General features: G+C 29.5%; 1 protein-coding gene across 1 annotated transcript in view; it reads left to right on the plus strand.

Annotated features, from left to right (window-relative positions):
* LOC116772648 (GTP-binding protein REM 1) overlaps positions 1–25,743 on the plus strand; it is a 48,094-nt gene extending 22,351 nt beyond the window's left edge. The window contains exons 2-5 of the mRNA XM_032664891.2: positions 7,795–8,010; positions 19,167–19,252; positions 19,380–19,569; positions 21,492–25,743. Of these exons, the coding sequence (XP_032520782.1) occupies positions 7,795–8,010; positions 19,167–19,252; positions 19,380–19,569; positions 21,492–21,769 (770 nt within the window). The 3' untranslated portion in view covers positions 21,770–25,743. The remainder of the gene's footprint in view (positions 1–7,794; positions 8,011–19,166; positions 19,253–19,379; positions 19,570–21,491) is intronic.
* The last annotated feature ends 1,989 nt before the right edge of the window (positions 25,744–27,732 follow it).

A 27,732-nucleotide genomic window follows, 5' to 3' on the forward strand; every position in this document is an offset into this window, starting at 1 on the left:
TACGCTACGAACTTTTTTCTCATATAAAATCCTTTGTCAAAAAGTCGGATACGTTGACCTCTCTTATAGACACGACTCTACTGTGACCTCTTTTCAATAAATTACGTCAGCTTATGTGCTATGTGCATCAAGCGTGCGGTATTTTTCATTGGTATCCGAGTGACTCGTTTTTGAATTTCAGTACGTTAAAATTGGCTCATTTAAAAGTGACGTACCGATTTCAGTGGTATCCTTTAAAAAAATGGATTCTCGAAGCCGTAAAGCAGTTAGTATTGAGGAGAAAGTTAAAATAATATGCGAATTAGAAAGGGACAATCAAAATAATCTCTCGCAGAGGAATTAAGCGTGGTTCGTTTGATCATTTCAACGATTTTCATAAACAAAAATTACAGATTACTTACATTAAAAACGAGAAATACGTAGCTATACATATGTACATCCCTATAGGTGCAATATGTGCTTATATACAGCATGTTTCTCTAATAAAATTAGTAAGGACATGTGTTAATAAAAAAGGTTTTTTTCGATAACACACTTTGTATGGCGTCCTCTTATCAGATGTTCGTCAATTCCCTTCAATGTCATTATAAATGGATTCCATTGTAGAACTTCAAAGGTATATATTGTATAATGTATACGATACCGATTCTTTTGTCTTTCTTGACTTCGATGCACGTATATTGGAATCTATGTACGTATCACAAATAAAGCAACGATTTCAAAGAAATCTATTATTTATCAGATATATAATTTGTTGTATATGTGATCGGGGACTAACTTTACGGCTTTAACTATATACTTATGAACATGTAAGTAATAAATATTAAAACATATTCAATAATTTTTGTCCCAAAAATTTAAAACTCGTATAACTTTATCAGTTACCTTATGCGGAATATGTATATAAATTTATTGTTTGTTAAAAAACATTTGTTACTTGAGAACAGTATTTAAGTTATAAAGACAATAGTATTTCAATAACAAATATTATTTTATATTAAAGTATACAAAAACTATGATTTTAAAATAAAGATTCTATTTGAATCAAAACTATTATCTCTTTAAAAACACATTAATAGTTATTGCTTGAGTTAAGCCTGAGGTAATTGTTGTTAATGGAGAAAATTTGTAGTGCAAATAGTATACTGTATACTTTTAGTTTCACAGTCTAATTAATATTTCAGGCTTCAATATATTTTATTTTTAATATTATTACACTATGAACACGTAGTGACTTATTAATAGATATTTTTATATTAAGACCACTCGCTACTTCGAGTTGAGCTTCAGGAACTATTTATTTCCTTTCTGTCCTACCATGGAGTATAGTGTAAATGTATTTTCATTTTCTTTATACTACTTCATGCGTTTCATTAATGTTGTAAGAACTTTTCTTAACAAATATCAACTATTTTGTTACACGCTAAACGACTATCGCTTTTACCTCGTAAACAATGTATCCCACGTAAACAATGTATCCCTTTTAAAGTATCATTTCCCGTTTTCATATAAGAAAGGGATTCGGAAGACTTGAGAGTGAAGTTAGATGGGTTTATTTCCTTTATAAATATTAACCTCCGAGAAATTTCTACACGTAAATATTTGTTATTGAATTTCAAATTAATACAATTTTAGACGCTCAGATTCATTGCATTTGAATTGTTTGATTATAATTTTAGCATAGTACACAAATGAAAAACAAAACGTCAGTCAAAAGTATTACTAAGAAACAGATAATGCTGGAGAGAATTACGATATAGAATAATTAAATTGCAGCTGTTTTATTTGGGAATTAATTTGGAAATTGAATCTGTATAACATATTTCTGTACAGATAAAAAATATACTTTTGTAGTTGGATAGCAGTTGTACATTGACATAGATTGCAAAAATATAAATAGTCTAAAGATCAGTCTAATCAGAACTAAATATTCATAGTTTTATGTTAGAAGAATAGGTGACACAAATTCATTCATCTAGTAAATGATAAAAAACTCTGGAGTGTTTAACAGAACTGGAACATTTTATTGGAAAATGTTACGATTGGAACGCTTCCAGCGCTTTAAAAACGAATATCAATAATGTGCTTATACCATCTGTAAAAATAACGAAAACTATAGCATTAATGGTGTGATAACTGATTAAGTATGTAACTTGTTTTATTTTACAATTTCATATAAATTTTATTTTCTTTATAATAAATTTGACATCTGAAAATATACATTTTTATTTCAACAATTTTTATCGATGTGTAACTAACTCAGTAGGCAAAACGGTTTATTTTAAGAACACGTTTGTCTGACCGTGTGAGGATAAGAGTAAATTCAGTGAAAAATTTTAAAGGTATGAACGTTTGTACTAGATTATTTCGGAAGGACTTTAGACAATTCCTTGGAAAAAATTAAAACCTGAAATATCAGAAAGTTGTAATCGTTTCACAAGTATGAACTGAACAGGCAACGGTATTAAGAGTTAATTGTCAATTGTCAGTTAATTTGCTTAACCTCAAGTTTATTCTTTCGCTGAAAGAATATTCAACAGTGATATCATAGATTTTCGGGTGTATTGATATGAAAGTGAGGTATTCAGATATTTCTACGCATTTTTTACCAACGATTTTGCGGTTCTTTTGCAGCAACGGTGATCACGGGCAGACGAGATGAAAGTCTGTCTGTCGGTTAGTCTTATTATTTGCCATCTACCGCTAACAACTTCGTAATTTGATATTCAATACACAAATTGTCTTTATTCATTGTTAAAATATTTTCATTTAAACTTTTATGTTTTTGGTAAAGAAAACTTGAATTCAATTAAAACTTGCACAAGTCCAGGATTTTTTAATGACAAAGCTATATAAGGTAAAATTTTTAAATTTCAAATGTAGAGAATATAATTTAAAAATTTTCTTTTCTCGTCATTACCTTCCATTATATAGACAAATGACTCACCGTCTCAACAAAGCCGGCTATTAAGATACATCATTTGTAATATTCGCTTAGTATGAGGCTTTCCGGACTTAACGTCTGTGTCGCTGAAACGAACATAAGTTACAGCTGGAGTGCAAAAATTCATGTAATTTGTAAGGACAACAAAAAAATACATTTTTAATTAGGGTTAAATATTTTATACCCTCAATTCATTTACCTCTCATTCATTGTATGGAAAAGTAAATACGTGCAGAAGTGTTTTATATGACACAAGTCAATTGAATAAGGATCAAGTTTTGAAATAAAAAGACGGAAAAGGCTGCGACGGCTGACGTTCCTTGGATCCCCGAAGGGTTTTTATTCTTATTAAGGAAAAGCTTACAGAAAATAAAAGTGCGCATTAACATTAGGGTCGATTTTTAACATCAGATTTTGTTACTAAAATTTACCAAATTAAAAGATTTATGAGATTTAATAATTTAACTTTCTTAGAGTTAAATAATGTCATCGAATTTACTTGAGAGAAGGCAATAACTTCTATGACATAGCTTTATTTGATATTCAACGGAGCTGAAGACTTCTTGCATCCTTACACAAATTCTAATTGAAATAAATACGCACATATATTAATTGAAATTCTTTATATATATTAAAAGTACATAAATAATTGTGACAATTTTTTCTTATACGCAATTTAACAGATTTATATAGACAGAACGCAACACAGATCGATGCTTAGTGTTACTCTTGTATGAAAAAAAAAACTCCAATGGATGGGTCAGAACGGTTTATTCCACAGACCACAGATAAACGAATGTATCGATCACGCTAACGCTGTCAAAGCTATGCTAACTGGAGCAGAACCCGTCGGCCTATCGGCAGATCAAAGGTTCTTATCTGAGCAACTTGGATTGCTAATACAATTGATATTTTTTTATGAACACAAAATGACAGGCGTTGACAATAATACAACACCATTTTGTTTCGTACTTTTATGTGTATTTTACATTCGCCTGATGGCACTTTATACTGATGTCATTATTTCAAAAGTTTGTATGTGTGTTCATCAAACTAAAGCTAGCGAACTGATTTGGATGAATTTCCGTCTGTATGTATAGTTTTGTCATAATATATAATAGGTGGTCCAAAAATATGTCATAACCACATAAAATACAAATAAATAATTATAATAAAATTTGATTGTTATTAATATATTTTTAGTAGTTCTAGGTTCTGGTAAAAATATAACTAGTCCTTTTTAAAAAATAAAATAAAAGTAATAATAATTAAATAAACGCCTTTATTTCATTCGACAAACTCCTTCTAGTTTTTTTCTCAAAGTACCTACTCAAAATTATAATTCTTCCAACACAGAAAAAACATTGACATTGGTAAAATATTCCATAATTCCAGTGCGCATGAAGCCATAGCATAATAAATTGTAATCAATAATGTTTGTTTTGTTAATAAAATTTATACTTTGTTTTTTCCTTTCAGCGTAAGACGAATCTACATAGGTGCATAAGTAATTGTTAATGTCTAATAATACTAAAAATAACTCTGTAAATAATAATTTCAATGAAAAAACAATTTCCAAATAAAACATCATATTGTTTTGAAAACTAGGAATATTTTCGTATTTTTGTATACTTCATTGATGAGTACTCTAGAGAATTCTATGCATGAACAGTGGAAACTCTCTAATGGCCTCTACCCTCAATTGCTTAAAATAAATATGTCTCACATTTAGATATTGATAAATATCAATATTTATTTAGAATCAACACAAAAACTTCAAAACAAAAATTATCGCAACATTTTAGAACATAAAATCTTGTACGTAAACATTAATTTTATTTTTTACTATTTGCTATCATATAATTAGGCAGTAAGTTTTAATGCCGGTTTTGTTTGGAACGATCATTGTTTTTTCATTATCAACTCAACAGTGACTATTTCAAATATTCCATTTACTTATTCCACGGAAAAATATACGGCTGCTTGTGACGATTAATGACTGAAAAATGTTCAAGTTTTCACGAATAAATAACATTAAATACTGAGGGTCGGAAAATGAATATGACATAACTGTACTGTAAGGTTAAGTAAAATATCGATAGTCGCTCATAATTTTCCTACAAAGGAGTACCAACGATTACCAAGAAACATAAATGAAATAATTCCTGAAAAAGACCTAGAGACCTTATTGGTTAAATAATTGATAACAATTTTTTCTCTCAAGAATAACTCGAGGAAACGCGGAAAAAAACAAATATGCAAATAATTTCTTAAAACATTTTTCATTAATATGAATAAATTTAAATACTACTTACACATATAATCATAATCTGCGGTAGTTGATTGTAACATAAAGTGCTTTGCGGGTGTAACATGTCGGCTGGACTACACTCTATTAATATTTAATATCCGGAGACGTGCATTGTTCGCTATAAACAATCAAACGGGCTTTGAGTTTTTAATCTGTGAGCAAAAAATTAACCAGAATATACTCATAAAGGGCCTGTAGGAACAGATAAAGTATTTGTTAATATCGAGTCATAAAATATTTATAACATCAATTATTATAACATTCATATCTGACACACCTTTATGTGAATCACTTATGACGTCAATGGATATTTACTTCGTAGTAGCGGAGTCTGAGCTAAATCTGAACCCATCAAGTCAAACAGTCTGCAACGGAACACGAATCCAAATGCATTAAAATTACATTTCATGTATTATACACCTGATAATAGGATAGAATATCTATTATAAAAACATAAATCGTTCACCAAAATACTTTCACAAATGCAAAATGATCTTCCTCTAGAATTTCGGGATTGATAAGTTTTTCTCCTTATATTGACTGATTCTCATGTCTGGACCTATTCCAACCGGAGGATAAAATATGTTTCGTATTTATAAAGTACATACAACTTCATTCATCGCTAGCACCTTATCCTATTCTAGCTGCATAATGTATATAACATACTTACTGTTCTAAATCTTTTTAAAGAACAAACAATAAAATGAATGGTTTGAAACGCTGTTGTATTTGCGCAATATAACAGTATTTTAAAACTTGTGGCAAAGGAAGTAGAGGATACATTAGATTGGCACAGTGATAGTTTTGATTGAAGTTTCTAGATCGCAGCCCATAATACTCTAATAAATCCCATTTGATTACGTCATAGATCCTCATATCTTGTATCCGACTCTATGAATAGTTGGAAAGTGGGCAAGTCTGCGCTGCCCGCCAACTTCTGCTGAGCGTTAACACAATGCGTGTTTACTTTTAAATTAATTTGATTATCCACGATTATTTTATTGTGAGCGGGTTATGACCTGGTGGATTTTATTGTATATTAAAAGTTTTTTGACAGTAATTTGTGAAAATATAACAATATTACTAACCCGAACAAATTCGAGAGGATTTTGCCTAAATGATGTACTCGTTAAGACTATTTATTTTATTGTAATATTTGTTAAGAATGTCGACCCTAAATTTAAATATGTCGTTATTGTTTCCTGGTAAATTAATACATTTAGGTTTTGATTTGATTGCTAATAAAATTCATAAATTGATGAATTATCAAAAACAAGCTAATATCCGAAGCTTTGTCGGTGTTGATCTCGGAATAGGGTTCAATGAGAAATGATTTTTTTTTTATTCAATGATGTCTATTTATAACAAATAGATATAGTAACCAACTAGCAGCGCTATTTATAGTTTGTGATACGTAACTATAATAGATCTACAACAGAACATAAGGAATATTCTTTATTGCGCCAGTCTCAATTTATCAAAAGAACGGGAGAGTGCCTTAGTTCTACCAAGCACGTAATTTCTTGATAGACAAATGTATGTAAAACTTCTTTCAATTCGATCATTTATTACTTGTCAGTTTTCCATTTAAACGGTTTGCATTCAAGATGCAACTTTGAAATAATCGATAGAACGTAAATTTTTTAGCATTTCGGTCATTGTTTATTCGGAACCAAAGTAAACGTTAACACGTCAATAAAAATATGTTCTATGTAATCTTTAAAAATATATTGCAACAAAAATACACCTTTAATGAGAGTGAAGCAAAACCTAGTACATTCATAATAATACATGAGCATGCGCAGGCGCAGGCGCCGTTTATACTGATTGACGTCAAACGTTCGCAACAATAAATCTCGCGTAATGCCTCATGTTTATTCATTACTACACTGTTTTGACCCAGTGGTTTGTATACATCCAGTAATGCCGTAATTTAAACGCCGCGTCTCAAATATTTGACGTTTGAACTAAATAAACCTAGTTACCTTAAAACTGTTGGATGTATTCGGTCTATTCTTAATTTTTCTGTAAACATTTTAAAAATTTAAAAGAATAAAAAGATGTCTACAATTGTTAAATAAAATTAATCATATTTTTTTCTGTATGGTTAAAAGTATACAAGGATTAAACCATTTTATTATACGTTATAAATCAACGAGGTGTAAAATAAACTGATTTGTTAACTATTTCTCTAAATATATATTTACCACAGTTGTTATAAGTACTGTTTGTCCTCAAATTCTAATTCATTTTTCTACAATCATGACCATGTAAGTTGTTTGATAAAATTAAAATAAATCTAGTAAAGCTTATTAACTGAATCTTGTCTATACTCACCTCTAAAGAACGAAGAAAATTAGTTTTAAAACCGTGATGTTAATTAAAATACATCTTATGATATTTTATGTTTTATATTTTTTAAATAAATTTTGTTAAAATAATTCTATCAAAAACTATTAATGTTCAAACAGCATTTGATAAAAAAGTCTATATATTTTTTACGATTGCAATAAATACTCATTTGTGTTTTTTTTTATAGGAATAGTAAACCGTGGTGATTCATTTCGCCGACGACGTTCAAGATCTGGCAGTCTAGCACCGTCATCACCTGCGCAATCAGCCCCTGATACCCAGGAGCGAAGACCAGTGGCTCTTCACCGTGTTGCGATGGTGGGAGCCCCGGGGGTCGGAAAGACAGCCCTCATCAGCCAATTCCAAACCAGCGAGTGTATCAACGCGTATGATAGACAAAGAGGTATTTTTATATTTCTAATTAAGATCTTACGTTTAAGATTAAAATCGATACTTAAAAATAAAGTACCTACCTATTTCTAAAAGATTTAAGGAAGAGTTGAATTACCACAACATCAACTTACTTTATGTCCAATATATATATTTTTTAATCTTATACGGCTATGCTAACAACACAAATAAGGAGTCTTTTCTATATTTTTCATATCATTTACATAAACCTAATCACAAATTATATTTCAAATATATTGTCATTCTTTCTTCCGGATATTATAAACAAGAAACTTAGTTTAACTTTAGTGTTTACACTTTATTTTGCCGAAAATTACTTAGAGATATATTCATTATATTTTATACCTAAGAGAATAAAAACAGGTGTTCTCAGTTGACTACCTACTTTCTATTTAAGCAAGCGATGTTTATTTTCTGTCTGTTTTCTAAAACTTTTTACGCAATAAATTGTAGATAAAAGCTACTTCTTAGAATGAAACTTGAAAATGTAATTTAATGAAAATAATTAAAGGCATTTCTGTACATTATTTGGCACTGAAGATTACAGTTACTATTGAATATAACGTCATAATAAAAAAATTACAAAATTCTATAGAATTATATAAAAACAAACGTGTTCATAAAGCTTAAAGTTTATGCAAATTCAAAAATTGTTTCCTGCAAAGGTTGTTATGACGAAAGTGAAAAATTACACAACTCGTGGGAGGGCTATCGCGCTAATTGCAGACCGACTCACAACCTTTTTTTTATTACGGAAATTACGCCGTAGTTTCGAATAATACAGCACATTCTGCTCTTCCTTTTTGTTAGTTTTGTGTAATTACATTAACACGGTTCGTCGAATTCGGTTGTTTTTATTTTCAAACTGTTTACTCGTTCGTTTCCTCTTTACTTTGATTGTCTCCACAAGAGCCTTCTGTAGGTAACTTGGTGTCACTTTATGTGTCCTCTATGCATTCTGAGAAATAATTCATTCATATATAAATAAATAGTTTTAAGTCATAAACATACACAGATTCGTATATCATATAATGTTATTATTATAGTAAATCTAAAATAAAAATGTATTGAAGATTTCGAGGTTAAAATAGTTTTTACAACAATTAAGAGATCTAATAAGTTTCCTTGATAACATACTGAACCTGAAATCGCATGGTAAATTTAATTTATTTTTATCACAAAAAATAACTATCACAAAAACTAACTAACTAACTATCACAAAAAATAACTAGTTGAAGTCACTAAACATTAAAAACCAATTAACATTCTTGTTATCTATTCTATATAGAATTTTTCAAATTCTTTGCAATCAACAGAGGACAGATAAGGTTAATAATGAAGTTTTTGCAACAAAAAACCGATTAAAGCGGGGAAACTTTCCAACAACAGGTGCAAACTTCAGAGTCACTCAGAATAGACTTTTTTTTTTTAACACCGTTGTCCAAGTTAAAATTAAGTAGTCAACTCAAAAAAAATTATAACGATAAAGCATAGACTTGGGAGGTATTAGAAGCGATTTGATATTGTAAGCAATCATTTACAAATATCGTTCTAATATTGTTTAAAAACACAGTAATAAAATTAGGTACCATATTGCGTTACAGGTTATAAAATTGTCCATTTGGAAACCAAACGCAAATTGATGTAAATGTTTATTTTCTAAATTGAATTGCATCGTCAATTCCACGTATTTGAATCTTCCGTCTGGTTTCGATGTAATTAAATGAGTTATAAAAAGCAACAATAAAACGCATTGGTGCCTATTTACTTTTTATTACGGTTATATGTAGACGATAGTCATGGCGACTTCTCATTCAATTCTTGTTTTTTTTATATATGAAATTAACAAGCCTCGTTTATGAAAAGATTGATTAGTTCTCATTAAAAATATATACTTACATGATATCTTAGCAGTACTGTAGACGATGTCTTCTAAGAATTACAACACGATAGCCAATTGGTGTCCAATAAACTTCAGATACTTGAATATGTCTGTTTGTGAGGGTTTAATGTATAAACAGCACATGTACTCGTACACTTTATACGAATAAAATAAAAGGTTAGCGAATATTGAAATTTAATAATTGTAATGCAAATTCATATATATTTATAACGGAAATATTATATACCAAAACGAGATTTACATCGAAATGTATAGACCTAGAGAACTCTGTTCCGCATTAGAGGCGGTAACAAGCACCTTTTGGATTTTATTAAATAATATAATTTCTTAGAACGTGATGACGAGTATTCTATGCACGTTCCTGGTCCTGAGCTACTTTCTCACAAATTTTTAACCAAATCCCTGCAGCAGTTCTCGAGTTATAAATGGTGTAACTAACATGAATTTCCTTTTATTCACAAGATATATATCACATAAAGTAATATATTTAAACTGTTTATTGCAATAATAATTTTCATGTTTATAATTCGATGATCGAGCAACGAGCTGATTAATGTTTGTGCGTTATTAAAGCGAAGTTAAGCTCAAATGTTTTAATAATTGAAAACATTCAAGAAGTAAAGTACGAACCTTGGATGAAATTCAAACCCATTTACTATAAAATACTCTGTTCTGTTTCTTTTTTCTAATATTATATTTATGACGCTTAAAAGCGTTTCACTTCGTATAATTCTAGCTTCAGAAATTCATTATGGATGGTAATGTAACAAACAGTACTTCTATAATAATATATATAATTCCAAAAACGTATTTCAATATGATCTGTGTTGTACATTATACATACTCTGTGGGTCAAAAAATAGTTTGCGGTATAAGAAATAGAAATTGTTGAAAAGATTAGTACAAGATTAGTTTTTAATGAAATGTTGAAAATGTAAACAGCTTTGTAATTACAGTTGAAAAGACTAATTTCATTTAGAATAACTCTTAGTCAAATCTTTTAATATATTTATCTGACAAACGTAATAGCTTTAGAGAATTTAAATGAAACTAATATATTTCGGATATACTACGCGATTTTATTATTTTAAAACTACATAATCCCGACGTTTCGGTTACTTTTCAGCAACCGTGATCACGGGCAGACGAGATGTGAATGTCTGTCAGTTGGTCCTTGTTATTTATCACTTACCGCCATTGATTTCTTAATTTTCTGGCGTACCGCTCTGGATGCCGGAGCTTTGAGAATTCAAAACGTACACATTCGTAGAATACGTTACTTATCATAAAATATTTATGCAAACGGTGATTAACAGAACAATATATGCAAGATATACATAATATATGTATGTATATATAATGTCCTATTTTTATTTCAATTAATGCTAAAAATTATAGAAATGACGTGTTATGGCTATTGGGAAAAAATATATAATAGCTGGTTTTATCTGAGACTCTTCAGTAACTAAAATATAAATATACTGACAACCACATTAATAAATCCCGTAAAAGCTTATCGAATATACCGATGATGATAATAAGGCTGTATTCGTTATGGTTAACAAAAGTTATGGCCATTTCAAATCAATGATGTTGATAGGCTTTCTTAAACTTATACGTAAATCTTAATATCGTTATGAGATACGTTGAAAGTTGTGTATATACTCATAATGTGTGTCATTGGTGATGGAAATTCTATACATGATATAATTCTCCAATTAAAATGTGTAGTAAAACAAAAATATTTATTCTAGAAATAAATGTATTTGAATAAATACGTATGTACCTAATAATTAACACAATAAACCTTGAATACTCAGTGACCTTATTCATTTATCCCGGATAAAGTTATCGTGATTAGCATCTTTAAACCCGAAGCGGATTTAATTTCACGCATCATTTTTCAAGTGTTTGGCTCCCATAAATCTTTGGTGGTGAGGAAATAAATTATAGAGATAATGCTAACACGCAAACCTAATGACGAAATGGCGCTGAAATGTTCAACTGTTCAAATGCCAATATACATTCTCTGCTTCATTTATGAGTTCAATGTCTGTTATTAATTTAGGGAAATCACATCCCCAGTCAATTGCCACGAAGATGAAATATAGCGTGTTCAGAATGAGTAATTTTCGTCGCAATAATTATATATTGATAGCTATAATATTCCTCATTTGGGAATAAATTTAATGTCGTACAGATCTTTCCATACGCGTGTTTTTAATGTGTACATTGTAAGTGGTTTTAAAATGAGTTATAGATAAATATCTTTTCATACAAACCATTTCTTATATATAACTTTTTTTGGTTAAAATTTAAATTTATATTTTTATCTAAGTATTGAGTGTGAAACAGCTTATCTCCTAAGTTTAATTGATTTACAAATTTTGATTACAAAACGTAAAGTTGAAGAGAGAATTGAATTCGACGAGAATTCAAAAAACTTTTGGTGTGAATACAATCCAGTATAAGACGACAAAAGCATTAAATCTTTTTCTTTAAAGTTTCTGACATTCCATAATACTTATATTTGCAATTAAAACTAAATTTCTTGAAAAGATCTGAAAATTAATTTCGATGTTTTAAAATGAAAGCTTGGTAATATCACTGGGTGATGACAACAACTACAAGCCAATGTCCTTTCCTGCCAGGTTCTATGTTTTCCATGACAAGAATGATATTTTGAGAACTACCTTAACATGTTACAACCTTTTAGTGCAAGGTTGTATGCAAATTGATCCATATAGTCTAGACTGGTCTAGACTGTCGTTCATATTTTTTCACATCTGTTACGTAACAGAAATTTTTATTCGTATCTTATGAAACATCGAGAATGTCCCGTATATTTATTTCGTATATAAAATTGACAGGATACTGTATATTTTCTTTGCTACAAGTGAGCAGCAATATAAACTTTTTTAATTTCGTATCAGAACCTTTCATATGATATTCAAATTTAATACATCGTCAAAGTGATACCGTTAATTAGAGGAGCTCCGATATTCACTCGAGTGTTGCCGGTGTAAGGTTATAATGTCAACTTCATATTCTCTATTACAACATAATTTTCAATTTCCATTTAATTGCCTCCAACATAAAGTGCTTCAACTAATTTTGCTTCGTGTATAATATCGTGCTTTTAGAGACAGGAGAAATAATTGTCATTCAATTTGTGTATGATATTTTAAATGGTGATTCGGCCTTCTTAAACGAGTTTTTTTGGTATAGAGAAAGAAAAATAACATTTTCAGACTTCATTTCAATTTCTTTAGGGCAATAAGCTTCATGACCGTTTGTATTGTTTAACTTTAATAACTTCGAAGTCGATTTCAAAACCTATATTGGGATTACTATATCTGAGGTTTAACCTTCAGCTGTGGTTTCTAGATAGTTTGAGTGGTGTTTTAATCAGGACGTCGTAGGCTCTACTTAGGGAAACACAAAAGGGAGCCAGTTTATCCTGGATTCGGATCAGCTATTGTATGAATGCGAGTAGTTCGTATACAAACGCCCGATTGCCTAATGCTTTACACGTCTTATAAATTACATCATAGGGTTCGTGAAATCCTCATTTGTTTCAGCTTCTGCCCACTTCGATTACATACAGGCAAGGAAAATACATTTATAATTCCATTGAACAATAGTCAACCTTAAAAAAATATAATGTAAAACTTATAAAAGAATTTTTTTCATTTAAGTGAAAAGAGATAGATGGTCATAAAAAAAACATTATTTTTTCTTTATATTATGATTCAAAACAGTTTTGATTTAATGTCGAAATTATCGAAAAACAAAGCAAACTATTTAAAAAGCAGACAATTTTTACTAAGCATCAGACAGTTAAAACTAAGTAATAAAACAAATATTTATTTCAAAAGAGACGTAGCATTGAATAAAAAGTCCAATAATAACAGTACATTTTAAGTACGACTGAATACATATATATAAAAGTATTTTACAAATTAATTAATTGTATAAAAATGCACATTGTAATTATAAATAAAAGCAGTTTATTATTTTAAAACCAGGAAAATAATCAATAAAGAAAACCTAAATTCTTCCTATTGTTGTTAAGGGTATTCTTTTATTAGGGAAGCCCATTGAGTACGCAATTTCCCACAAAACGATTGCTGTCTGACCGTACGTATTGTGTCTTTTGTCCCAGAAAGTATTTATTGAATTCTCATATAGTCAAAATATGTCAAGCCTGTCGAGAACGTCAGCTTCTAACTGTTTTGTTATAAGTATTGATAAAAAAATCAAAATTTCAATATTATTAATATCTTATTAAAGTTTTAAAGTAATGAAATATGTAAATCATAAATAATTTACAAGTTATATAGAATTTTAAGATTTAACTTAAAACACTCACAATAAAACCGAACTTTCTACGAGAATAACAATTCAACTGTCGATTTGATGGTAAAGAGCAGCTGTGGCCTCTGAACATTATAAAAATGGTCTGACGTTTTGTAATAAATATTAATTTACATTTTCTTTAATTGTTTAATAAAAAATTAATTTAATTGACTCCAGTATAACAGCATTTGTAATAGCAGACTTAATTGACTATCCTCATATTACTATCATCATTATATTACAGTAAAACACTAGCTGTTGAGGAACCTGCATTTAATAATTTCTAAATACGCAACGTACTCGCACGCTCTACTTTAACAGGAATGGACGTTTCATACAATTCTATAGCTTACAATTGCCAATACGGTCAGAACACCGTCAGTTGTTCAATAACTTGTTGAAGAATTCTCCATCAACTAGCTTCGTCATAATCCCATTTAAACCCACCTCGTTCTACAATCGAGTAAACTGCTATTATTTGTTTATTCAAATAATATTTATTAATTAAATTAGTAGCTAGACCTTATACGACCTTTTTTAAAGGCTTTTCTTTACTTATACTTTATTGGTTCCGCTTGGAATAACTAGTTCCACAATATTAAGATGTATCATTTGTATTCAATGCTTGCATGAACAGTAAAAAAAGTATTCCTTAAGGACCCTACAATACAGTTTTTAGTATGAATACATTTTCTTTTACTTTATTTGGTCTGAATATATTAAAGAGTAAATAAATTATTGAATGATTTTTTTTATATGTTATGTATAATATTTCAAACTGTATTGCAATATAATTATAGGTAATATTTCTTTTGGCATGTTTCGTTTTCAAAGTTAAACTTATTTGTATCGACTCAGATTCAACTTGAATAGATTTGTCTGATACTATGTATGTATGTTTGTTATATATATTTAGGTTTTGACCTCGAAATTTATCTCAGGATTTGTTCTGAGATAAATTTCGACTGAGTGCAACCGGTTGATATGAAATGTTGCATTCGCATAGAATTTCAGTGGCAATATATTTTACGTAAAGAAACGTCATTCTAAATGGCTTAAGGTAGGAGCCATAATACGGTAGATATACAGCTGTCGAGATAAAGGTTTTGAAAATATTACAAAAAATAACATATAATAGATTAAGAAATATTTATTTAGATTTAATAATTTAGAAAATGTTTAAATTTTAAAAATGTTATTTATAATCTTTGTAAGCTCTAGAAGTAATAACATTTAATGTTTTAAAATAATTTTGTTTTCAAAAATAATATAGGCGTATGTCGTATGTCGGCGTAACGCCATTCAAAGCCATTATAAGCCATATAAGCCATTATATTTTACTTTAGAGAATAGATGTGACAATTTTTAATAAATGTTAATCAAATACGTTTTCTATAAAATATTAAGTTACAATATAAGGATTAAAAACTTATGTAATGTTTGAGCTTATTTGAATTACTGAGATTATTCATCGCAACTTAATATATAAAATTAAAAGAGTAAATTTAATGACTTCACAAAAACTATTTATTTACGGAAACGTTGGTGGAAGAGACACAGTAGTGTGAGAGCCATCCAGGAGGAAGATTATCTAATTGCAACTGCAAGATAAAGTGCTAAATAAAGTAGTGCAAGTGTTTGTGACTTTTATTAGTTTAAGAAAAAGTGAAAGATAAGTCGACCGTTGAAAATAGTGACAGTGGTAGCAGCATTACTGACGTCACACTTATTAATAATCAAATATGACATGGGGCGTCGACATGTACAATAGTCAAATTTTTTTCTTCAGTGTACTGAAAAAGCAAAATGTTTATAATTGAGACTTCTAAGTTTTGACTGAAATAAACGTATGGGTAAACATATCTTCTTCATTAGAAGCAAGTTACAATTACTTACAGTTACAATATAAAAAGAGTTACGTGAAAAATATCATTTAACTTTTGAGAATTAAAAAGTATTAGGTTATTTAATGACACGTCATTTAGGAAAAACCTTCAACCTCAGGTTTAAACAGAAGTAATCTTAAAAGGTCCGATTTAATGTATTTGATCGTAATCAACGTAAGAGCCACACGCGACACAAACATGCAATAAATATTTATTACTTTGTTTTTATAATTTTGTAAAGTGGTAGAGCCCGGCTGTGGTGAAATTACTGCAGCTCGAACATGGGTTGGCTCAACTGGGGAAGTACCACCTTCTCACAGAAGATCGGCGTGATGTAGTCTTATACGGCTGCGTACCGTCCGATGAGTTACTGTTATCACAAAAAAACTATATGATTTGATACGATATTATAGATAACGTAAATAATAAAGATAAGTACACACACGTATATGTATAAATATGTGTGTGTGTAAAATTACGTAATAAAACCTTTTATAACTGAAAACAATGTAACATAAGAAGTTAGATTTATAATAAATCAAATATTCAATCAATGCATCTTGTTATTTGATAACAAATAGTTTTACAGACGAATGCTTTAAGTTTATTCGATCTTAAATTAAATTCTTGAGTAGGTTGGACGATCCAAAGTGTATGCTGCGAGCGAAACTAAACTTTCTTCTCCGTTTACAAGCAATTTTATATAAATTGCCACATAAAATAAACACTGACTCTCAGATAAGCGTAGTTTGTTAGAATCATTTCAATAGTCATTTGATTGTATCATGAAATATCATAATAGTTAGCAAACACGTCAATTAGTACTCTGTACTTTAAATATTTATTTGTATGACATAAAGTAGGAAATAAATTAATTTCATTTAAATTCTCTTTTATTATCTGTGTAATTGGAAGTGAGTTTCAAAAGCCTTGGCCCTGTATAATTCTTTATAATCTTGTTTCACTCTCATTACTTCGTATTATACCGACGGGGTCCTAAAAATGCTTTATCACTCCATATTTTCCCTTAGATTACCATTTATTATCAACGGCTTTTTCATGTAAAACTGCTTCATATATTTCTTAAATCGCTTTTGAGATTATTCCTTTAAAAAAATATTTCATATTCTGGCGCTGAGGAATAAAATTCGTTATAGTATAAAAAAATTCCGTTCAAGAGAAAAATAATTCAGAATTAATTCGATCCTATTAACTTGATTTCGGACTAAGCGGGAAAACTAGCCCCTTCTGGATAACATTTTGAATAATTTAATGACGCTATTCGAGTTACAATACACAATGACACTTCCAAGTTCCAAGCATCTTAATATTATATAATATTATATATAAGATGATCCACACATCAAACACAGCCATTACCTTGTAAGCTTCTAGATCAATCATGTTTGGCGTTGATAGGGCAACTTTGGGTTCACAAAGGCCTTAATTTCGGTTGTATTCGTCATGAAAGCGGTTAACCGTACAGGAAACATGACCGACAGGCTGGGACCTGCTAGTATTTTAGGGGCTGGAAATGTTTTAATAACGTCATGAAATCCTTTGTAGCTAAGATACATAGCTTACATTTACCACAAAAGTCAGAATATTCAGATTATTTACAAAAAATCATCATTCTATAAATCTTTAAGTAAATATTAGTTCTATTAAATTAAACTCTTTAGAAGCTGAACATCTTGTTCATTGATGCTAACAGTAATAATTAAATAATACTGTTGTAGAATACCATCAAATATTATTGAATATAATTCGACGTTTAATTTAACATATAATTGTGATATTAAGAATTCCATATGTGTTGAAGAGTACTGTTGGTTGGGGAAAGTATAAATTGGTAGAGCTGAGTAATTTAGACAAGTTTTGCTGAGGCTCTCGTGCGAAACAATAGCTGATTGCGTTCATCTGCTCGTTCGTTACATCCATGGCACCATGGAAAATATTACTCTTCAAAACACTTGTATTATTAATTCGAAGGTAGTGTTTTTGTTGATCCAAATAGTGTAACTATTTTCGGGGTTTTTAAATTATAAAGATCTATTAATCAATTAAAATCAATACATCCATTAATCAAAAATACAGTCGCGACGAACTTACTATTTTTACGGTCACCATAATGACGTAATTATAATATATGATGTAAAATATTGCGTTTTAACATTCTCAATTGGACAATGTTATACTGTGTTTTAAACTTAATTCTGTAAGGTCATTTATTAGACGATTTAATTAATAACTTTTGCCATCAATAGAGCTTATTCTGAAAATCTTAAGATTTTAAAAGGGGGGTTAAAGATTTATGTCAACTACTTGGATGATTTTAAAATGCGATTTACATTTTTAGTTGAAATCTACGTAAGTTTTTGAATCTTTCTTATTTAAGTAAGAATTAACCATAAGATTAAGTTATTTTAACATTGATGGTTAATGTATAAGAGAAATTAAATGTTTGTCACATTAACACTAATGCGGAATTTTGAATATGAAATCATAATATAAACTTTTCTTACACTAGCGGTATTCATGTTAAAATTGTGTAAACTAGAATTAACTTTCAAATATAAATGAAAACTGTAGTGGCTCACTCGACATCCTTATTGAATGGAACTCTTTAAAGTAGCTTGATGAGAGTAAAACTACAATTTTGCCAACATAAATTTTTTCACGGTGTTATTATTCGTATTTACAAAAGCGTCTCATATTAAGCTTTTTCTGGTCCAGTATTTAACTGAATTAAGTAAGTTAGCTTCAGTTAATTTCAACTGAGCAGAATTCAGTTGAAGTTAAAAGACTGCATTTCATATATAAACATGCTTTATATGAACTACTCTTTATAAAGAACTTCGTGATAGAATTAGATTCCTTCTTCTTTGAGCTCTATTCTGTAAAAACGTAAACTTGTTTAAAATAACAACTTCCTTCTCTTGATAAATGCACATAAAGAACCAAATTTTACCTAGAGTAATGTTTAAATTTTTCTTACAGATATCGATAGCACAGAACAAAAGGTTTCCATATTGTTGAATGGGGAAGAATCCGAACTGTATTTCGTGAATTGCACAAACACAAAGGTACAACTTGTATTAAAATTCCCAACTGTAGTGAAAGGCAAAAATGCAATAGCTTAAAAATTTTAACATTAATCATAAAAATTACTTGTTTTTATTCTATACTGAATTCCCTTTTCGACACTCGCAGGATGAAATAGATCGTTCTGAGCCACCAGACGCTTTTGTGGTGATCTACTCCGTAGTTGATAAGGCATCCTTCCAACGAGCAGAGCAGGAATTGGCCAGATTGCTTGACTGCGACATGCTGAGATCGCGACCGGCTTTACTGGTGGGAAATAAAATAGATTTAGCCAGAAGTCGAGCTGTGTCTACACAGGGTGAGTTCATTGAAAAGTTTAGTCTAACGTAAATGTGTGTTCACACTTATATTAAAAATATAAAACAAGCTAAAAGCTTAATTCATCGCACTGTTTTAATGTGGCTCGGTGGTTTACAGACATGAGAATAGCTTCACTGATATATGTTCTATCTCACTGTGGTTTTTCATCTTTAATGAGGCAATCGTTATCTAATTACTCGTCTAGCTGGAGATCGAACCAGATACGCTATTAACAGCCGGAAGCCCGAAGAAAAGCTAAAAACTTATCAAAACTAATTGTATTAATTAAAAATAATCCTACAAAATAAACGTATTATTACTAATCATGGATAGAATAATTATAATAATAAATGTATATTATTCGTAAGTTGCAATTCAGAATACCTGATAAATGAACATTGTTTTTGGGTTTGATGGCAATCTATATGAGATCTGTGTGATCCATCTGTCTTCCTGGAAGATGTGTGTCTAATCTTAATATAAAAGACTCAGATTTCAAGATATTGTATATGGTTAATACTGATGGTAAAAAATATGGAGTAGATAATTAAAAAATTTGCAAAAATTGTAGGCTGTAGGGGGCTTATGTTATTATAAATTTTAATACAAAATACTCTTTATTTATTAATAAAAATCAAATTAAAAAATAAAATATTTTTTTTTAGTTAAAACAACGGACTTCAAATTAGAAAGTTAAAGATAAAAATAAATGGAGTTACCACATAGTTAAGGCCTTATTCAGTATCAACTAAAAATAATTGTTTAATAAATCTTGAGTCATAAAATCTAAATACCTATTACTTTGTGATTGGCAAATTTAATTTGGTATTTATAAGTTTACTATTTGAATTCTTCCTTTTTTTTAATATAGGTATTTTTATTTTTACATTTTGTGATGGACAGAAATGACAAGGATGCTTCTCTAATGAGGAGATTATTGCTACTTGAGACGGAATAAACTTAAAAACTGCTGGATCTGCTTACATAATATTTAATGTGAAATATTTTGAAATACAGGAAGTAACAGGAAATACAGGAATAAGGCAATGAAGATATTTGCTAATAAGCAACGATTTTCGAAGGTTCCCCTTGTTTTCTCTTGAATTCCAACACCGGATTCATTTTTCTTTTTTTTCGACATAGAATTAATAAAATCATTTTATAAGGGAAGGAGTTTCCAGCATTGAATTAAGAAATCCCCTCCTTTTTTCAAGTAGCTTGCTAAGGAAGGTTGTAAAACAGGATGAGTGGTCAGAACTGAGCTTTGAAGCACGTTTTATAACAAAAAATTTCGTATCTGAAAATGACAGCCTAATTTACCGAGTCGTAAAAGCCTCAAAACAATCTACCGACTCATAAATGCCCCTGAATAATCTTACATTAAAGAGCTTTAGGGACTTACATGAACCGAAACCTTAATTTAATTATCCCTATTATCGGAGCAAATTGATTTATGTCTCGACCTTGATATTTCTTCATTATGCTAATAATGTTATTAAAGAGAAAGAAGCTTTTGTACTTTTACACAAATTGGATTCTTTATGTATTTTAAGAGTGAGCATAAATTTATATTAAATATTTCATAAAAATATTCGGAAACGACCGATGAATAAAACTCAATTGAATATATATATTTTTATTTTCAAACAAAATAAACAGCGAAGCTCTTCTAACAGCCTAATGGTTCTTTATAAAATAAAATATATTTCGCCTTACAAATTAATTAACATCACAATGATTAGAAAATCTTTCGTCCTTTCATCATGCTTGGAATATCTTTTTGTGAAATAGAATAATGGGATTTTAGTCTTTAATCTTTGGTATAAACTGGTGTATTCAAATTTGCCATTTTTTTTCGTTGGATACAATTTGAATCTTATGATTTTTACACAAAAAACTTATACATATTTACGTCCACAGATGGGAAGTGCTTGGCTTGTACTTATAAAGCGAAGTTCATAGAAGTCTCAGTTGGCATCAATCACAACGTAGACGAACTTTTGGTGGGTATTTTAAATCAGATTCGTCTTAAAAAGCAGCAATATTCAGCGGACGGTGGCAGGGAATCCTCGCCGGCCCATTGGTATAAATCAAGGGGTGTAGTTCGAGCAAGTATGAAAGCCAGACAAATGCTTACGTGGATTTTTGGTAAGGAAGATTCCAAATTCAAAAACTGTGAAAATTTGAACGTCCTGTGAGTGGAAAGTGAAGGACCCGTGTTTGTGTAATGGACAGTTAAACTCGGGTCGCTCTAGACGGACGCCATTTTGTACATGATGACGTTTGTAAATATCTTACATAACAAAGTGTTCATAATTTACGTCGAAGTTAGGCAAAACAAAATGGCGTTTGAATTTACCGTATATCAATGCCAAAGAATATATCTTATTAATAAGATTAGATTTATGTGCCAATTTTTGAGAAGATTTGATAGTGTAATAATAATATAAGATAGTTAAAATACAGTATTTTCCCTATTTATACATATTGAATGTAGCTGTTTTGTCGTAATCAGTTGTTTTATGTAAAGATATATTTAGCTTTTATGAATATAAATGAATTTAAAATATTACTGGACCACTTGCTGTATATCATACATTGTATTGAAATATACTATAATAAACAATACCTTAATGTAGTTATTATTGTAAACTTTGACTGTTATAAGTTAAATTATTATATATTTAAATAATCTGTTGCAATTTTCAATTTCGTATTTATAAAGGTAGTATACACTTAGTTAAAAGTAATAAATTGCTTTTAAATGTATCCCAGTTATACGAATTTTGGTAAGGAAATAGTAAATAATATATTATAATACATTATCTGCGAATGCACGTAAGGATTTGATGGTGTATAAAGTGATTTGTATCGATGTTTCTATTTTATATTATGATTAAGTAAACTTTATTTTGATTTGACCCTAGCTGTAAATGTAAGGATATTTAAAAGACATCCGTAGATATCCTACACTTTGATAGTAAAATTATATGAAATATCTTAAGAAATTTTGGTTAAAATCTATTCCAAAATATATCTGAACTTGGATTTGTTTTGTTTGGATTTAAATATTATATTATTTTAAGTTTTCTCCGTCTCTTTGTACATCAAAAAAAAAAAATATAATTTTTCTAACTTAATAATGTAAAAGTGCGAAGATGAGGATTCAATAAAAAACTTTTAATTATATATAATAGTGCACCGGTGTAAAGCATGTTTTTATGATAACTACGCAGGCCTTTTAAATATATCCTTAGACCTAGAATCACTGAAAAATAATCTTGTCATTTAAAAACAAGCAGTTATCCATAAAATCTGTGGTGAACAGGAAATTTACAACGTCTGTTTGATTTTAAAAGATAGGTTATTTTTCTATGATCATGGGCCATTATAGGTACTATATAGATCACGGTTTAAAAGTGCCTTTTATAATAATTAATTGTAACCTACTGTATGTTTAAATTATTTAATATATAATTTCATTAGTTTTATTTCATCTTGTCATGTGTGAATTACACGTGTGGAATATTCGCTTCTTTTCAAACAAAATTTAACCGGTCTTAATATTATGTTGCCATTAAATAATGCATTCTTATAAAAATAGTATAATCATTATTTAACAGTTTTTTGGTGTATATTATACATAAATTAGAGAGTTTATTAGTTTATTATGATTTTATATGTGAGCAAGAAATAATATTTAATACATAAGATTAATTGAATAATACGATTTACTAAAAAAAATAATCATATTTTGTACTCGAAGATGTTAAGCTAGTGAATAAGTAAGCACATTTTTCTGTAACAGATAATACAATTTATAATATCCCATATTATCTCAGTAGACTATTTATTGTTTAGACGTTATATGAAGGTCGCATTTGCACGTTATTTATTAGGAATATAATGTTAAAATGTCAACATCTTGAGATATAACGAAGTATTGTCTCAATAAAGAAAATCAAAGACAAAAAACAAATATTAGCCCACAATAAATGCAACACCATACGTAAATGTTTAAACAGAAAAGCACTAATAGAATCAAAGATACTTGTAGATAATATAGTCACTATAATCAAGATAAATCTAAATTTAATAACAATAAAGATTTCTGGAGTTATTCAGATCTTCTGTAATTAATTGTTTCGGTTTAGATCTTCATTATCGGGCCGATGTGTTTTAGTTAATGTTTATTGTGAATAAACAGATTGACAATAAATTTGAATATTGTGTGCGAGTTTTTTTATCTGTCGAGTATAGTATACATACATGTAAGTATATAAATTTGTACGAACTCAGCTTAAAAATTAATGTGATCACAGTGTGACCGTTTTGTGGACAAGAAAGAAATAAGACAATAAATAAAAAGATATTTAATTTTAAAAGTCGAGAATGAGATATACAAACTTTGGGATATAAAAAACATTTTCAAACGGTGTCACATGCTACGTGTCGTAAATAAAGACGCCGTAGTCACTTTCATTTTTGGTAATTTTTAGGTGTATTTTTAATAATGGTTAACAAAAACAAACACAATTTAATATATACTCCAGTTAGTACTTTAAATGTTACATATGTGCTCTAGGTACCAAAAACCACTATTCTAATATTCGCAAATATTATGAAAAAAAACAATTATCTCCTTAGGATTGGACACTGTTCGCTTAATTGATTTTCCAATAATCTCTAGACTACTTGTACTGTAGTATAACGATTAATTGGAAAATAAGGAGAGGTGCACACATATCAAGGTTTATGTAAGTTGCTATACCGTGTCATTCCCCGTGTACTAAAATTATATTGGGTCATTCCAATGCTACGTACAATGTCATTAAATTTGAAATTCACAAAAAATATCCAATGTCGCATATTAACTGTCACTTAGTACATATACACATAGATATAACATAGCATCTAATAACGCGAAAAATACAAATTTGTAAGTAAAAGACTAAGTCTATACAAATCAACAACTCTCGTTGCGAGCAGCGTGGTTCAAAGGAGACTAGAGAGAGGCGGAAATGTAAAATAACTGCTGAGAAGCCCTAGGATCGTGGTGACACACTCACTTACCAACTACTCTTACCTTGAAGCTACAATTTATTTACAAAGATTCACAATCGTTTTCTCGTAAAACATAAAAACGAATAAAGGATTGTTCCGAAATAACCTTTGGAGTTACATTTCCGTAAGTTTTCGAAATTCGAAAAATTGTGAAGATTTGATCTAACTTTGGAAATATATTTAGTGTCTCAATTTCGCATTCATCTCAAGTGCCTCCCGATTCGTCTTCGCCGGAATAATCTTACTCTCGATAATAGTTTTTACTTCGTCCTGTCAACTCCTGACACATTATATATTTATTTCACTTCGGGTGGTGCACAATAAAGCTATTCTACTCTCTTATATATTTTATTTTCTCTTTACGCAACGAAAATGGAATTTGAAATTGGAATGGAAAGGAATTGAACTCTGAGTTACTTAAAATTTTTCTCTCTACAAAGGTAGGTAGAGCGAAACCAATTTTTAGATCTTTACAATGAGGGCAGATAAATCCTCGCGGACCCCCTCTTACGAATCGAGAAGGTTCATTTTATTGTCCACTTTAACCACTTCAGGAATCAATGGCCCATGTGGTTAAATACACATCTCTTTTGTATTTGCGTATTTTTATTTATACTGAATAATTGACATTATTCTAGTCATTTAGTGAGAGCTTTAGCACAAACTGGCAATCTAGTTACAGGATTTGAGTTCATTGACATTGTGGTAAGGGCACGATAACCAAAATATGAATAGATCGTAAAAATATGATTTATAAAAAACATTTTTAGTGATTAAACTAAGTGATACTTATAACATTGTGTTATGTAGGGTTGTTCGTACTTTTTTGTGGTCAGATATGTGGGGAGACATTTTTTGTCGTATCGTAAATCCATCTTATATATTTAAAAATCTATTAAATTCAAAGCGGTTATTATGTGATTTCCGATAATAGAACGGTAGTCTCTGTAGATAGAGGACTCGAGAACTGCACTCAATTATTTTCTCCCAGACAAAGCTACGACTTGGATGGAGCCACAACAAATTTTCTAGCCTTTCCCAACACTTTAACATCTAATGAATCTTTTCTTCGTAAATCGAGTGTATAATATGTAATTTTTTACTGGTTGCCTTGCATTATTATTTAACTAACAAAATCCTTATATTTTGTTCCCTTCAATGTTACCCATGTGTCTACATAATTGTTTTGAATTTGGAAGAAATGCCAAGCGCTTTATTGATACAAAGGCACGTCGCTATAATTATGACAAGATTTGAAATTGATTGTCGCCGCTATTGTTGTCTTGATTCTGTCAACACGTCGGTGTTGAATGTCTTATCACATTAATATATATTATTCTCCAATTCAAGTCAGCTTTCATTATGACTGTGACACACTATATTTTGCTATTGTAAATTTTGCTTAAGTACCATTTTTATTTTTGGCAGTTGATCAATTATTTAAGCTAAAAAGTCCATGAAAACTTAAGATCAAGATGATTTAACAAATTTTGTAAAGTTTGTTGTTTAAGATATTTTATTTGTATTAATTAAGTTTAAATCAGCTTATGTTATAGAAACGATGATATAATATATTGTGTATCTAACAGAAATGTCATGACGTTGTAACGGATCAGTTTTTTTTTTAAATATACAATCTACTCAACATTTTTCTCTTTACAAGTAATTTTCTTTCTAAATAGATCATATAGGTATATAATTATAAGAAAGTAATCAAAATCAAATACTTAAATGAATAGAATAAGAATATTTAAATATTTTTTAAGGTAGGAGAAACAATCAATATTCTTTTTTCCATTCAAATTGCAAATACACACATATATATACAGAGCGCATTGCGTATAAATTAAATTGTTAGTCTGTAAGATTTGGTGTCGTTTAACAACAACGTTTAGAATCTAAAGTTGAAAATGTAACAGCTACTGTAAGCCTTAAGGGAGCAAAATTTATTGTGCCTCTGTCTGAAAAGGAATACGTGCAAACATTTAGTTTACGTGTCAGGAATTTCAGAGATATCTTCGAGCGTTAAATTTTTCTCTTTATACAATTTGTTGATACTTACGTGTGAGTAACTTTAATCAACCGATGGCGATAGCTTTTAATACTACTAAATATATTTAATAAAATTATGTAGAAATGTTTATGTTTCCAATTAAATAATTATAAATTTAAGTTCTCTTTATAACACCCAAGATCTTTGTGACAACACATAATTTGAAAGGAGCTACGGTTTTTCGATTTACTTCATAATATTATGATAATTTTATTATCAAGAACATTCATCTCGTTTTCCTGTGAGCATAGCTGTTGTTAAGTAACCGAAACATTTATGAAAATATCGTATAATAAACAGATCAATCACATTTTTTTCACTTTAATTACTCAAAAACAGGTGAGATGCAAAATATCTTTATATGTATTCACCTCATCTCTCTTCATGAATGAAATCAACATTGAAATACCAAAACATTGTAACATAAGAAACAAGTACCGACGTGACCCCTCAGCCGGAAATATTACATCGGTCGTAACGTGACGTCATAACCTTCCTACATAGTACAGAAAACGCGAACAGCAAAGTGATGAAGTGATCAATCTGGTGAGTTCATGACCTTTTAAACTAAGCAAATTATAAGGGAAAAATCGTGCAGTTTCTATAAACGAGTCCCGTTTGAACTTTGCAATAGCTCTTAAATGAGTTTTTATGTAAATGTTTATTTTGTTGCTTATCGGTTTTTCTGCCTTAATGCATATAATGCTTGATCTTTTTATTCAATATATACTACAGTTGAATGCATATAAATAGTTCACTTTAATTTTATTACAATACAATCTTGAATAGAAAGCATTTTGGAAGATCAGAGGGTCGTTTTATTACGTATTTATATTAAACAATTCTCTGATGAGTAGGTTTTTTGTTTCTAAGGAATGGAAAACTCAAAAAAATTACAGTTATTTCCAGTTAATTTATATTTTAGTAGATAAACTAGTAGTAACGAGAAAAAATTGGGTCATCGGTTCAAGTTTAATAATAAATACACAAAATGCATCTAAGACTTCGCTAACAGTCTCGCAATACTAATACCTAACCCCAAAC

This window comes from Danaus plexippus, chromosome 12 (genome assembly GCF_018135715.1).
Source record: "Danaus plexippus chromosome 12, MEX_DaPlex, whole genome shotgun sequence".
Lineage (NCBI taxonomy): Eukaryota > Metazoa > Arthropoda > Insecta > Lepidoptera > Nymphalidae > Danaus > Danaus plexippus.